Source organism: Suncus etruscus, chromosome 7 (assembly GCF_024139225.1).
Source record: "Suncus etruscus isolate mSunEtr1 chromosome 7, mSunEtr1.pri.cur, whole genome shotgun sequence".
Classification (NCBI taxonomy): Eukaryota; Metazoa; Chordata; class Mammalia; order Eulipotyphla; family Soricidae; genus Suncus; species Suncus etruscus.
Window position 1 is genome coordinate 120,297,785 of NC_064854.1, and position 16,606 is coordinate 120,314,390.

Below are 16,606 nucleotides of genomic sequence, written 5' to 3' on the forward strand. Positions count from 1 at the left end.
CATTAAAATGTGTATTATGTATTTATATATGTATAAATGCAAACACACTAGTTGCATTGAATGGGAAACTGGTATAAAGAAAACATGGTATGAGGCCAGAGAGATAGCATGGAGGCAGGGCGTTTGCCTTGCATGCAGAAGGACGGTGGTTCAAATCCCAGCATCCCATATGGTCCCCGAGCCTGCCTGGAGCGATTTCTAAGCATAGAGCCAGGAGTAATTGCTAAGCTCTGCCAGGTGTGACCCAAAAATAAAAAATAAATAATAAATAAAAAGCTAAGATTTTCTGGGGCCAGAGTGATAGCACAGTGGTAGGGCATTTGCCTTACATGAAGCTGACCCGGGACAAACCCGGGTTTGATCTCCAGCATCCCATATGGTCCCCGAGCCTACCAAGAACGATTTAGAGCACAGAGCCAGGAGGAACCCCTGAGCACTTTTGGGTGTGGGCCCAAAACCAAAATAAATAAATAAATAAATAAATAAAAATGAAAAGCTAAGATTTTAGGATTTAGAGGCCAGAGACAGTATAGAGGGTAAGATGCTTGCCTTGCTTAATCTGGGTTCGTCCCTGGGCATCCCATATGGTCCCCTAAGCACTGCAGTGTGATTAATGAGTAGAGTCAGTAGTAAGCTCTGTGCATTGCCAGATATGGCCAAAACCAAAAAAGATTTTGGAAATTAAAGCAAGACACTTGGTCATGGCTACCTGAACAAAACTTGAATAAAGTTTCATCCCAAAAACACAATTACAGGGGCCAGAGCAGTGGCACAAGCGGTAAGGTATCTGCCTTGCATACTAGCCTAGGATGGACTGCAGGCGTCCTATGGTCCCCCAAGCCAGGAGCGACTTCTAAGCACATAGCCAGAATTAACCCTTGAACGTCACTGAATGTGGCCCAAAAACCAAAAAAAAAAATTTTTTTTTTACAATGTGTGCCCAAACAATGCCTTGGAGTGTTTCCTATCCAAACAATTCTATATGGTTGTATGCATAAGTTTTTGGGGCCATTACTTGGCATTGGTCAGGGCTTACTGCATAGTACTTATGGGATCTGCCCTTAGGAATCACTCTTGTTGCAGGCTTAGGGAATCATATGGGGCGATGGGAAATTGACATCAGGTCAGCAGCATTCAAGCATCCAATATGGTCCGGTTCCCCGAGCCTGCCAGGTGCAAATTTTGGGGGGGGGGGGGGGGGGGGAGTCACACCTGGCAGTGCTCAGGGGTTACTCCTGGCTCTATGCTCAGAAATCGCTCCTGGCAGGCTCAGGGGACCATTTGGGATGCTGGCATTCGAACCACCATCCTTCTGCAAATGCCTTACTTCCATGCTATCTCTCCGGCCCCCAGGGGAATTTCTGAGCATAGAGCCAGGAGTGTTGCCGGGTCTGACCCAAAAACCAAAAAAAAAAAAAAAAAAAAGGGGGGGGTGACAGAAAAGAGACAGGAATACAGAGATGATGTTTTGCTCATTTGTTCTTCCCACCCTTGCCAGGACAAGGCTGTCAGGATCATTTTGGTGCATGTGTCACTGCACTTCAGGACTCATGTTTGCATTAGGCAAGTCTTAAGTCACTATGTCCCTTCTTCCTCTTTTGTCATTCATTGTAAATCGCATTCAGTAGAGCTCTCAGAATTACCTTAGACCATGCAGGCGGGGTTTGAATAACTACCCACAAGTTCGCTGGGCAAGAGCTTTTTTTGGGGGGTGAGGGTGTTGGGCCACACCAAGTGATGCTCAGGGGTTACTCCAGGCTCTGTGCTCAAAAATTATTCCTGGCAGGCTCAGGGGATCATATGAAACCATCTATGTGCAAGGCAAATGATCTACCTACTGTGATATCACTTTGGCCCTGGCAAGCAAGAGTTTTAAGCCACTAAAATCATCTTCTAAGAACACTACATTTATAGTTTGTTTGTTTTTTTAAATGTTAGACAGACATGTGGCCGGAGTGGTGGTGCAAGCCGTAAGGCTTTGATCTGCAGTTTGATCCCCCTGGCATCCCATATGGTGCTCTGAGCCTTTCAGGAGCGATTTCTGAGCGCATAGCCAGGAATAACCTGAACATCACTGGGTGTGGCCAAAAAAATAAAAACCAAAATGTTAGACAAGTCTTTTTATTTATTTTTTGGCCACACCCATAGGTGCTCAGGGGTTACTCCTGGCTCTGCAGTCAGAAATCGCTCCTGGAAGGCTTAGAGCACCATATGGGATCCAGGGATTAAATCTGGGTCCATCTCAGGTCAATGCATGCAAGGCAAACGCCCAACCACTATGCTACGGGCACACAACATTTGTGTTTTTAAAATTTATAATATAAAGGTTTACATTTTGAAACATAATTCAACATGCTTTTTTGCCATGGAGAGAGCATTATTGCATTTTGGGAAATGGAGGAAGAAAAGATTAAGCCATCTCTGATCTAAATTATCCTGATAAAGGGTCTTCCCTCTGTCATAGAAAAACAAACTGTTGGGCCCGGAGAGATAGCACACCCTTGTGCCACCTCTCCAGCACCCCCTTTTTTGGGGGGAGGCACACCTGGTGACGCTCAGGGGTTACTCCTGGCTATGCACTCAGAAATCACTGCTGGCTTGGGAGACCATCTGGGACGCTGGTGGATCGAACCAAGGCTGGCGTGGGCAAAGCAATGTGTGCCACTGCTACAGTCCCTGAAAATTTTCAATACATTTGAAAGTTCTCTAGTTACAATTACTATTTTCCCATTCTTGTGAATTACATAAAGAATTAAAACTTTCTGGGGCCGGAGAGATAGCACAGCGGCGTTTGCCTTGCAAGCAGCCGATCCAGGACCAAAGGTGGTTGGTTCAAATCCCGGTGTCCCATATGGTGTGTCGTTTCCCCCCCCCCCCATGCCTGCCAGGAGCTATTTCTGAGCAGACAGCCAGGAGTAACCCCTGAGCATCGACGGGTGTGGCCCAAAAACCAAAAAAAAAACCCAAAAAACAAAACAAAATACTGTATTAACTCATTATCTCTTTTTTCTTTTTTGTTTGTTTGCTTGTTTGTTTGTTTTTCGATCACACTGGCAGTGCTCAGGGGTTACTCCTGGCTCCATGGCTCAGAAATTGCTCCTGGCAGGCACAGGGGACCATATGGGACACTGGGATTTGAACCAATGACCTTCTGCATGAAAGGCAAACGCCTTACCTCCCTGCTATCTCTCTGGCCTCAACTCACTATCTCTTAAGCTAACACAAAAACAATCTAAAAGTTGTTAAACTCTGATCACTTGTAATCCCATTTGAGATATATGTGGTGTAAGGAACCAAGGCCATTTACCAACCAAGTGAGAGAACATGAAACCAAATCTTTTCTCCTCCGTCTACAATCTTGGAGAACAACTTTATTGATTTTTTGTTTTGTTTTGGTTTAGTTTTTGGGCCACACCTGGTAATGCTCAGGGGTTACTCTTGGCTATGCGCTCAGAAATCACTCCTGACTTGGGGGACCATATGGAATGCCGGGGGGTTCGAACCTCGGGTCTTAGGCTAGCGCAGGCAAGGCAGACACCTTACTGCTTGAGCCACTGCTCCGGCCCCTTTATTGTAATTTTATAAAATATTCAGAGCTAAAGCCATCTAGTCAAGTTGTTTCTAAATTCCTACCTCACATAAACTATAATAATTACTTGTTATAAAAAGCCAGGTTTTTTTTTAAATACATTGTTACATAACAGAAAACGAGTACATAAAATTTATCAATTTGGGGCCGGGAAGGTGGCGCTAGAGGTAAGGTGTCTGCCTTACAAGCGTTAGCCAAGGAATAGACCGCGGTTCGATCCCCCGGCGTCCCATATGGTCCTCCCAAGCCAGGGGCGATTTCTGAGCACATAGCCAGGAGTAACCCCTGAGCGTCAAACGGGTGTGGCCCAAAAACCAAAAAAAAAAAAAAATTATCAATTTATGTGATCAATTTCTTGTACTAAATATTATCATCCCATAGATTGTTAAATGTTCCAAATTTAGTTACCTGTACAATTGGTGGAGTTGTTTGTGAATAGGGTGATGTGACTCCATAAACAGTTGGACAAGTCTGTCCTTGGTAATAGATAGTTGCTTGAGATTGTGCAGGAGAATACTGCTGCTGTACATTGACAGACTGTTGGTTTGAATCCCAAACTCCATAATTCTGTCCTTGGACTGGGGCTGAGGTGGGCACTGGCAAGACAGCAACACTTGAGTCCTGGTGGACCACACCATCACTTTGAGTCACATACTGTGAACTAGAAACTTCCACAGGGGCTGATACATGTGATACCACTGGCACTGGTGGAGGGGCAGCAAGGGGTTCTGTAGAATGTCCTACCAAGGGCTGAGCATGTTCATAAGGAGCAGGAGAACATACAGGGTCCATGCTGGGTGTGGGCAAGAGCACCTTTCCAGCATTGGGGTTGCTGGGATCCACATAGGCTTGCATAGGATAACCAGGTGGATAGCCAGCAAAGGGGTGGTGAGAAGCATTATAGCCAAGAGAATCGTAAGGCAGTGGAGACGTCATTCCCATGTTCTGCATATGCTGCTGTTGCTTCTGAGCTTCTCGTTGAGCCACCTCTTGTTCAAATAACTTCCGACGTTCTTCTGTAGAAAGTTTATTACGGTCTTTAATCCGAACTTTCTTTTTAGAAGTTGGTGTATCATATCTAGGAGAAAAAAAGAGAAACCACAGAAAGTTTGCACCCAAATTTCAATTAGAACGTGCTGTTATTAGGGGCTGGAGCGGTGGCCCAAGCGGTAGGTGTCCACTTTGCCCGCACTAGCCTAGGGCAGACCTTGGTACGATTCCCTAGCGTCTCATATGGTCCCCCAAGCCAGGAGCAATTTCTGAGCGCAAAGCCAGGAGTAAACATCTGAGCGGCACCAGTGTGGGTCAAAAACAAACAAAGAAACAAAACAAAAACAAAAAAAACCATGCCAGGGGCCGTCGAGGTGACGCTAGAGGTAAGGTGTCTACCTTTCAAGCGCTAGCCAAGGAAGGACTGAGGTTCGAACCCCTGAGCATCAAATGGGTGTGGCCTGAAAAACCAAAAAAAAAAAAAAACAAAAAACAAAACAAAACAAAACAAAACAAAAAACAAAAAACCACGCCAATCTGACAACTGTTAAAAATCATACTCAAAATTACTTAAGGCGGGGCCGGGCGGTGGCGCTAAAGGTAAGGTGCGTGCCTTGCCTGCGCTAGCCTTGGACGGACCGCGGTTCAATCCCCCGGTGTCCCATATGGTCCCCCAAGCCAGGAGCAACTTCTGAGCACATAGCCAGGAGTAACCCCTGAGCATTACCGGGTGTGGCCCAAAAATCTAAAAAAAAAAAAAATTTACTTAAGGGGTCTTACAGAAAATATACCGTAAGGAATGAGATTTAAAAACAAACATAACAAATCCAAACAAACAAAACTTTTCAACCTTAGTCTCATATTCCAGAAACTCAAAGAGTCAAAGTATTTTACAGTTTCATCTTTATACTGAAGGACAGTTTCTATAACTGCAAGACCTGAAATAAAAGCAAAACTAAATATTAATTATAGATATAGAATTTGATGCATGGTATAAATGTGTGGCTAGAAAACAAACTAGGGGCAAGAGAGAGAGTACAGCAGGTAAGGAACTGCCTTGCACGTGGTAGATCCAAGTTGAAACCCAAGTTTCCCAGTAATGAACTCTGAATCCAGAACCAGGAGTAAGTTCTGAGGACAACTGAGTGTGGCCCCCCCAAACAAAGCAAAACAAAAACAAATGATAGCTAAGTGAAAATGAGCATGTACTAAAACAAATATGGAGAACCGGGGCCGGAGAGATAGCATGGAGGTAGAGCGTTTGCCTTTCATGCAGAAGGATGGTGGTTCAAATCCCGCCATCCCATATTTTCCCCTATGCCTGCCAGGGGCGATTTCTGAGCATAGAGCCAGTAGCAACCCGAGTGCTGCCAGTGTGACCCAAAAACCAAAACAAAAAAGCAAAAACAAATATGGAGAACCATGCAGTCACATTTCTTTCCAGTGAAACATCACGTATAATATCTAAGAAGCCCAGCACACTATGGCAATTTTTGACAAATATCTTTAGTAGAGCCACAAGAATTGTTGTGTTCTAATACTCACAAATGAACTGAAAAAATTATTTAGTGAAGATCTATGAACTAAAGTAACCTCAAAAAATCTTGGCAAAAAATGTATTGGATGGATTAGTTTTTGAGCCACACCTGATGGTGCTCAAGGCTTGATTACTTCTGCCTCCTAGAGGTGTTTGGGGGACCTTCTGGGGGTGTTGAGGAATTTAACTTGGGGTGGCCATGTACAAGGCAAACATTCTGTTATTGCTCTGTAAACTGGCAGATTCATTCTATAGGTTTTGGGGCCACATCAGCAATGCTCAGGGCTTACTCCTGGGAGTGCTTGGAGGACCACATGGGATCCTGGATTTCAAACTTCAGAGCAAGGCAAAAATACTAAACAATAAACTATAGGCTTACCCCTCCCCTTATTGGCAAAATTTTTACTGATTTATTTATTTATGTTTTTTGGTCCACACCCGGTGGCACTCAGGGGTTTCTCCTGGCTCTGTGCTCAGAAATCACACCTGGCAGGCACGGGGGACCATATAGGATGCCGGGATTCAAACCACTGTCGGTCCTGGGTCGGCCGCTTGCAAGGCAAACGCCCCATCACTGTGCTATCTCTCTGGCCCCAGCAAAAAGTTTAAATGGCAATTAATTTCAAGATGTTTCATTGCAACAAACAGTTACTAATGGTTTCATGGAAAATTTAGAGTGTTTATAAAACTAATGAAAATTACAGTCTGATAGGACTGGAAAGATACAGCTTTGGGTATGCATTTTACCATGCACATAGCTGACCAGAGGTTTGATCTTCGACACTCCACATAGTCCTTCAAGCCTGTCAGGAGTGTCCTTGGTTACAGAACCAGGAGTAAGCCCTGGCACAAAAACCAAAACAAGGAAAGCCATTCCTCTCAAATATTAATGGAATAGTAGATACCTGCTAACTGCTTGGCACAGGGGCCAGAGAGAGCGCACAGCAGTAGAGCATTTGCCTTGCACGGCCAATCTGGGATGGTTCCCAGCATCCCATATGGTCCCCCCCAAGCCTGCCAGGAGCGATTTTCTGAGCACAGAGCCAGGAGTAACCCCTTAATGCCACCAGGTATGGTCCAAAAACAAACAAACAAAAAATAACAAAAACAACTGCATTGCACAAAAAATGCAAATTGTCAAAAAATATATCTATCTTAAGGCTAGGGAGAAAAAACAGGTTCCACTTGCACTTAACTAGTAAGTGCAGAGCCCTGAATTCATCCCTAGCACTATTTTCATCCCCTCCCCTCACACACCTCTGGGCATATCTCTGGTAGTCAAGAACCAATAAGCCAAGTACTAAGTCACCAGGTCCGTCCTCAGTCAGCTGTGTGCAGGGCAAACACCCTACAGTTGCACTACCTCTCTGGCCCCATCTTCAGCAACTTTTTTATTATGCCCAAGAAGCTTTTGAGGAGTCAGAGAACATGAAGACTTTTTCTGACTGGAAAAATTTGAGCTCATATCTTGCTCAACAAAATAGTTGTAACTTTACCCTGGTTTTATAGATGTGAAACTTTGCAAAAAGATATACTGACTTTCTAGTTTTCTACTGAAAATCTGATGTTTTATAGCCCATTATAATTAGGATGAACTGATACAGGCTTTGCTTTGTCTTAGAAGGAGTCACCAGTCAACTTTATATTAGACATCAAGTACTACTGTTCTTAACATTTTTAACTACATTCAGTATTCACTCAATATATTTAAACTGTTGCCTTATCTATGTTAAGTAGAACAGAAGCCAAACTATAATTAATGTTGCCTCTTAAAGCCCCAAAATGTACTTTTTTTTTTTTTGGTTTTGGGGTCACACCCGGCAGCGCTCAGGGGTTACTCCTGGCTCTACACTCAGAAATCGCTCCTGGCAGGCTCGGGGACAATATGGGATGCTGGGATTCGAACCACCATTCTTCTGCATGCAAAGCAAATGCCTTACCCTCCATGCTATCTCTCCGGCCCCCAAAATGTAGTTCCATCTAATATTAAACTAAACTGTACTAGTTCAGAACAATGTAATAGTAAGTTACTAGCCTAACTGTTTAGTTGCATTTTCTAGTTAATGTGTAGTGGAAACTTCTTTCTAAGTTACCAGTATCTTTTTCTAATAATCATTATATATTTAATGTTAAAATTTTTATACTATGTAAGATCACTTTTTGGTGTCCTTTTTTCATTTGTAGATTAAGTGGGTAATACCCCCCAGTCTAAGCATTTTACTCTCAATATTACATAACCTAGCTATTTTAAAAAAAGATTTCCTGGTAAAATTTTCCATTTTCTAATTCCTTTCTGCAAACAAAGCAGTAGTGTCACTTTAATCTGATTCCCCCCATTTGATTTATGCCTACACTATATTAAATATGTATAGTTAAAAATGCAAAACACCAAATATTAAAAAAAAATTTTCAAAACTAGGTAAGACTCAGGCATTAAAGATAGCTCACCTCTCTTGGGGCCAGTGAGGTGGCGCTAGAGGTAAGGTGTCTGTCTGCCTTGCAAGCACTAGCCAAGGAAGGACCTCGGTTCGATTCCCCGGCGTCCCATATGGTCCCCCCTAAGTCAGGGGCAATTTCTGAGTGCTTAGCCAGGAGTAACCCCTGAGCATTAAACAGGTGTGGCCCAAAAAAACAAAAACAAAAAAAGATAGCTCACCTCTCAAATATAAACTATTAAAGAATCCTATAGTATTCAAGATATTACTGTCAAAGCCAATGTAACTATCTTTATCAGTAAACTTTTATATTCATTCTCTAAGAAAAGATACTTATTCCAAAGTCCTTGGTGCCCAAACTAAAAAATGTATGAGTTAGACACTTTCTGATTAGCCCAGAAGAGAGTAATTCACATAAATACTTACCTATCATCTGGTCTTTTAGATCCCCGCTCATAAGCAGAAGAGGGTGGTGAAAGCGAGCCCCTTCGTTTCCTTTTCTCTTTATTTTGAGTTTGTTTGTCTGAGTCCCTCTCTCTGGACCTATTAGGAGTCTTTGGAGCAGCAGTTTGATCTCTGAAGCTAACTGCATCCCGTCCTCGTTCAGTAACTAAGGGGAAAAAATGTTTACATTTTACTTAAAATTTCTACCATTGTTGCAGGAAAAATGGGACTCAGATTCACTGCTAGTATAAATGATGACTAGTTTGGCCTTTTTGGAAAACATGAGTATTTCTCAAAAAACTAGAAATTAAAAAAAATTTTTTTAATTAAAAAAAAAAAAACCTAGAAATTGAGCTTCCAAAAGGATTCAGCGAAACCACTTCTCGGAACATACCCTAGAAGCCAAAAAACAATGCAGAAGAGCCCTCTGCATTTGATGTTCATCGCAGCACTATTCACAATAGCCAGAATCTGGAAACCAAAAAGCCCAGAACCCATGAGTAGATAAAGAAAACGTGGCACATTTACACAATGGGATAGTATGTAGCTGTTAGGAAAAATGAAGTCATGAAAATATGCTTATATATGGATGTATATGGAAAGTATTATGTTGAGCAAAATGAGTCAGAGGGAGAGAGACAGATCTAGAATGTTTGCACTCATGAGAGGAGAGGCAGGGAGGGAAGGAGAGGGAAGGGAGGAGAGAAGAGAAAAGGAGAACAGGGGGGAGGGGAGGGAAGGCAAGAAAATGAGAGGAGAGAAGAGGCAGGGAGGGGAGGGGAGGAGAGAAGAAGAGAAAAGGAGGAGGAGAATAGGAGGGAGGTGGGATAGGAGAGGAGGGGAGGGGAGAGAAGAGGAAGGGGATGGGCCAGCAAGCAGGGAGGGGAGAGAGATGTCTGCCCCAGAGGTGAGGAAGGGTGGGAGGAAACTAGGGATATTGGTGGTGGGAAATGTACAGATGAAGGGCACTGTATATCGTATGATGGAAAATCATGAATGCCTTTGCAACTGTGAAAGAAATAAAAAAAAAACCAACCTTATTATGAATAACCTGTAACTACAGTGTTTAAATAAAGTAAGAATAAAAATAATTTCCTCCAGCAAAATACTGATATTTAGTGAGGTTTCTGGTCAACAAATGATCTAACTTTTGTTAAAATCAACCTTAATTTTGGGTGAAACTTATGGAGGGGCAGAGATATATGTGCAGACAACTAAAGGTGATGTGCTCAGGGTTTCCTTCTGGCTCTGCACTCAGGAATTCATTTTACCTGGTGTTGAGGATCACTTGGGCACTAGAGAATGAACCCAAGAGCTGCAAGGAAAGCAAGTGCCACCCCCACTGTGGATCTCTCTCCAGTCCCCCAAGTTATTTTGTATGTTTTTGAGTGTTAAATTCTAAGTCTTATCTGTGAATATCTTTTCTTTTTTTGACCAGTAACAAAAATGCCATTTTAATACCATGCCAAACACAAGCAATTCTTAATATGAATATGAGTTTGTATATCTGAATATTTTCAATAGCTTTTCCCACCAAATTCTCAATCCAAGTCTTTGTCTGAACCTAACTATAATTATTCTATTTCTTCCTACAAACTCATGTTGATTTGCTTGCCCTTGTGTTAATTTCAGTTAAAATTTCATTTTCACTAAATCCTGGTGAAATAAGAAAGGTCACTCCAAACATTAATGTTCTATATCTGTATTTTGAAAATGTGAGGCAGAGGCTTTCTATTAATTCAGGTTGATTTTCTAATGAGGTTAAAGCCAAATAATCTTTTCTCCTGAAATATTCAATTAAAAAAGTTCTAAGTATTGAAACAACAAAAAGTTCTAAGCTTGGGGACAGAGAGATAGCATGGAGGTAAAAGCGTTTGCCTTGCATGCAGAAGGTTTGGTGGTTCAAATCCCGGCATCCCATATGGTCCCCCTGCCAGGAGTAATTTCTGAGCATAGAGCCAGGAGTAAACCCCTGAGCGTGGCTGGGTGTGACCCAAACAAGTTCTAAGCTTTTAACTGCTTGACAATGAGTTTTTTGTTGTTGTTGTTTTTTGTGGTGGTGGTGGTGGCAGTGGCTGGTAAATGACAACTGAGGTTTTATTTATTTGGGGGAGGGGGGTGTTTTGGGTCACTCCCGGCAGGGATGTGCTCAGGGGTTACTCCTGGCTCGACACTCAGAAATTGCCCCTGGTAGGCACGGGGGACCATATGGGATGCTGGGATTTGAACCACCGTCCTTTTGCATAAAAGGCAAAAGCCTTATCTCCATGCTATCTCTCTGGCTGGACAACTGAGTTTTAACAGAAACAAGGCTTGTAAATTTTCCTGTAGTTTAAAACCCACAAACTGAAAAAGGGATTTCTGTATGTAAGAGATTGAATCTGGCACACAAAATGCTGCTGCCTAACAAGATTCGTTGTTTATTACAAACCATATCCACATAACCTGTAGAACTACTGAAGACTAGAAAATTGCAAAACGTGGAGGATGAAGAAAAAAAACCTTGCTTATCTTGTTAATTTTAACTCAGTGAGCTAATTCAGGTTAGCTTCTAATGATCAACTCTGTTAAGCTGTGCCACTTGTCACTAGCAGTACTCAAATTCTCTTCTTTTTTTTTTTTTTTTTTGGTTTTTGGGCCACACCCGGCGATGCTCAGGGGTTACTCCTGGCTGTCTGCTCAGAAATAGCTCCTGGCAGGCACGGGGGACCATATGGGACACCGGTATTGGAACCAACCACCTTAGGTCCTGGATCGGCTGCTTGCAAGGCAAACATCGCTGTGCTATCTCTCCGGGCCCTCAAATTCTCTTCTAATGAGAAAAATTCTTTGCTACCCTATGCAGAGTATGTGGCTACCAAACCAAAATATAAGTCAGCAGAATTAATGCTATATAAAAGGGACCTAAGAGTAATAGGCTGAATATGAATATATTCTTTGAATGCTTGTAATCTGGGTTAGATCACCAGCTTTGCAAGGTCCTCCAAGACAAGCATAGAGGCAGGAGCCACTGGCATAGACCCCCTTCAAAAAAAAATTACCCAAGTCAACAATGATGATTATGAGTTAATATTTTGAGTACAGGGGATAAGGTACTTGCCTTACATGTGACAGACCCTGGTTTGAATAACCATATATGGTACCACATAACACTAGGGTCATGCCTGAGCTCAAATGGGGAAGAATCCTGAGACTGTCAGGTGTGTACTTGCATCCAATAAAAATTTATTTAATACGATAAAAATTCTTCAGGCCAAAAATATTGTAAAATTTCATGATGGCTCCTTCACTCTACTTTCAGTGGATCAGTATTAGTGAGGTTAAGTAGCTTAAAAAGTTCTTATCAGTAACATTATCTTTGCCTATTTCTTTTTTTTTTTTTTTTTGGTTTTTGGGCCACACCCGGTAACGCTCAGGGGTTACTCCTGGCTATGTGCTCAGAAGTTGCTCCTGGCTTGGGGGACCATATGGGACGCCGGGGGATCGAACCACGGTCCGTCCTAGGCTAGCGCAGGCAAGGCAGGCACCTTACCTTTAGCGCCACCGCCCGGCCCCTATCTTTGCCTATTTCAAAACAATATTTATAAAAGTCATATACACAAAATATTTTCAAGTACTTACTTGTGTTCTCCTTTTCAGTTTGACTTTTCTTGGGAATTCGGTAGACCTCCTATTAAAAAAAAAGGTTATTAGTGTAAACTGGAAGTAACGAATGCTTTGAAGTAAACCAATTTTCACATGGCAACAAACAAGAAAGAATATGTTGATGTTCAAATAATTTATCCTCCAAAAATTGCTGTTATTTTACTGTAAATAAGGATCCTAGATCTTAAAAATCTGTCCTTCAGACCCTTTTACCTCTCCCCATATAATTCCTCCAATCTTATGCATTCTGAAACTATAGTTTCTTTAATGAAAGTATTTGTAAGAACATTCATTACATTTTGCATCCTTATCTAAGAAAAGGTCACTACTATCTCAGCTATAAAACAAAGTGTTTTCAGAAAAATACTTATAAAAGACAATTCCTGATACCACTGTGGCTCATGGTCAAGTTTGTTATTTCACATTGCTGGTATTTTTGTTTGTTTTTGGGCCACAACCATTGATGCTCAGGGTTAACTTCTGGTTATGCGCTCAGAAATCGCTCCTGGTTGCAGGACCATATGGGACAAGGTCCGTCCTGGATTAGTCTCGTGAAAGGCAAACACCCTCGTGCTGTGCTATCACTCTGGACCACATTGCTGGTATTTTTAAAAAAAAATAGGAACAAGAGAGGTAGTACAGTAGTTAAGGTACTTGTTGAATGCACCTGACCTTAGTTGGAAGCCTGGCACACCTCATAAGGTCCCCCAAGACCCATCATGAGGAGCCCCAAGAAGAGCTAAAAAAAAGCACTTTGAGCATAGCTGAAAGTGGTCAAAATCCCCTCCCTCCAAGAAGAATGCTAAACAGTAGATTACTGTCCTTAAAATAGTGATGTAACACTATAGCAAAACTATTCTTTTTTTTTTTTTGGTTTTTGAGTCACACCCCGCAGCACTCAGGGAGTGACTCCTGGCTCTATGCTCAGAAATCGCTCCTGGGAAGCTCAGGGGACCATATAGGATGCTGGGATTCGAACCAATGACCTTCTGCATGAAAGGGTAAAGCCTTACCTCCATGCTATCTCTCCGGCCCCAGCAAAACTATTCTTTTTTTTTTTTTTTTTTTTGGTTTTTGGGCCACACCCGGCGACGCTCAGGGGTTACTTCCTGGCTATGTGCTCAGAAGTCACTCCTGGCTTGGGGGACCATATGGGACGCCGGGGATCGAACCGCAGTCTGTCCTAGGCTAGCGCAGGCAAGGCAGGCACCTTACCTCTAGCGCCACCGCCTGGCCCCAGCAAAACTATTCTTAAAAATTAAAACCTAGAGCTGTAGAGATAGTATAGTATAGCAGGTAAGGCATTTGCCTCACAAATAGCAGATCCAGTTTCAATCCGCCATATCCCATATGGCCTCCTGAGCCTGCCAGGAGTGATTTCTGAGCACAGAGCTAGGAGTAACCCCTCAAGCACCACCGGTGTGCCACACCCCAGAAAAACAAACAACCCAAAACTTTAGTATTAAATAAAAATTATCCAATAAACATAACTAAATGTGCACTTATATGACATATTAAGAACCATACTGGGGCCGGAGATATCATGGAGGTGGGGCATTTGCATTGCATGCAGAAGAATGGTGGTTAGAATCCTGACATCCCATATGGTCCCCCGAGCCTGCCAGGAGTGAGCGCTGCCGGGTGTGAACCAAAAAACAATCCCCCCCCCCCCAAAAAAAACAACAACTGTATTTTGTATTTCAACATCATTGTAAAATCTTGGGGCCACACCTAGTAGCACTAGGGGATACTACTGGCTCTGGCTCAGAAATTACTCTTGGCATGCTTGGGGGACCATATGGGATTCAGGAGACTGAACCTAGGTCAGCCATGTGCAAGGCAAACACTTTATCTGCTATGCTATCGTTCCAGCATCACATTTCAACATTGTGTTTTTTTTTTAAAGCAGTTTATTTATTTACTTATTAATTGGATGGTTTTTGGGCCACACCTGGCGATGCTCAGGGGCTACTCCTGACAAGCTCAGGGGACTATAGGGATATGCTAGGAATCAAACCAGGTCCATCCCAGGTCGGCTGCATGCAAGGCAAATGCCCTACCGCTGTGCTGTCTGGCTCCACATTTCAACATTTTTATTTATTTATTTGTTTTTTGATTTTTGGGCCACACCCGGCAGTGCTCAGGGGTTACTCCTGGCTGTCCGCTCAGAAATAGCTCCTGGCAGGCACGGGGGACCATATGGGACACCGGGATTCGAACCAACCACCTTTGGTCCTGGATCGGCTGCTTGCAAGGCAAACACAGTTGTGCTATCTCTCCGGGCCCACATTTCAACATTTTTAATAATAGCCTCCCAAACAATTATTAGGGGTCACTCCCTGAAATAGTCAGCTTAGCAATGCAGGCTTAAAGGGTCATGAACTTGGAGCTTCTACATATATGGCATGTGCCTAACCCTTTGGACTATCTCTTAGTTCTAAGAACCTTTTGAATTCCCAAACCACTTTTGAGGAAAGTTCTATTAACTTCTATATTATAGTGAAAAACTTAAAAAGATGAGCAGCAAGCTCAAGGTTATGATGATCCAATTCCAAAGCATTTAGAACTTTAGGTAATATTAGATGACACAGATGTATCAGTCAGTATTATTTTAGAAAAGAAAAATCATTTGGAGGACTTAAAAAATATTTCTAGGGCCTGGAGAGATAGCACAGCGGCGTTTGCCTTGCAAGCAGCCGATCCAGGACCAAAGGTGGTTGGTTTGAATCCCGGTGTCCCATATGGTCCCCCGTGCCTGCCAGGTGCTATTTCTGAGCAGACAGACAGGAGTGACCCCTGAGCACCGCCGGGTGTGTCCCAAAAACCAAAATATATATATTTCTAAGTGGTATCATTCTCCACTCCATCAGCCTTTTCTATGTAAAATTTCCACTGGAGTTATGATTTTCAACTCTGGTGGAATAACTAGACTGTTTCACAAATACTATCCAGTATAAATTGAGTCTAAAACTTTGGATATGTCTCTCAGGCATGAGTATTTTTCAAAAGCTCTCCAGTCTTGATAATCAGACAAGGTTGATCTCCTGAATGACTAAATCAACTTTACAAAGAAGAATTTGAGAGATTTTTTGAGATCATTCCTGGTCTCTCAATTCAAGAGCCACTTGAGCTCCTTCTCTTCCACTCAGGCTGCTTTGGCTAACAAGAGGATATACTCCCTGATCTACAAAGAGATGCTTCAAGTTATCTAGGTGTCAATGTATACAGTGGTGAATAAGAAAATAAGCAATAGGGGCCGGCGAGGTGGCGCTAGAGGTAAGGTGTCTGCCTTGCAAGCGCTAGCCAAGGAAGGAACGTGGTTCGATCCCCCGGCCTCCCATATGGTCCCCCCAAGCCAGGGGCAATTTCTGAGCTCTTAGCCAGGAGTAACTCCTGAGCATCGAAAGGGTGTGGCCCAAAAAACCAAAAGAAAAAAGAAAATAAGCAATAAAGATAGGAAAATCAATCACGGGGCTGGAGAGATAGTTATGAGGTAGGATGTTTGCCTACATGTATGTGACCAACCCAGGTTTGATTCCTACATCCCATATGGTCTCTTAACTTTCCAGGAGTAAGGTTCCTGAGCAAAAAGCAAGGAATAACCCCTGAGCATTGTTAGGTGTGGCCCAATAGTTTGATGTATCATTTTCACATACATATGTATACATATATAAAGAAAAAAGATAGGAAGATTAAAACTGACCATTCAAATTCAGTATGAATACTCTGTTAACTAACCACTTAAGAGAGGTTATCAAACTAGGGATTGGAGCTAGGGGTGGAGAGAGAATGTCACTTAGCCTACTCGCTGTACTGCTCCAGCCCCCAAGTGTAGACCACACATTTTAATATATATACTGTGTCTATGTCCTTATCATTACACTTATCTTTTTTTAGTGAATTGCAGATATAGTGATATGTAGAATTCCTATAGGATAAGGTCTATATCCATTTAACTCAGTTTAT

General features: G+C 42.6%; 1 protein-coding gene across 1 annotated transcript in view; it reads right to left on the reverse strand.

The window, feature by feature from the left end:
• The window catches only part of SETD2 (SET domain containing 2, histone lysine methyltransferase), a 96,351-nt gene that overhangs the window by 24,100 nt on the left and 55,645 nt on the right, over positions 1-16,606 (reverse strand). Inside the window, 3 exon segments of the mRNA XM_049777290.1 lie at positions 3,998-4,667; positions 8,978-9,161; positions 12,617-12,665. Coding sequence (XP_049633247.1) covers positions 3,998-4,667; positions 8,978-9,161; positions 12,617-12,665 — 903 coding nt within the window.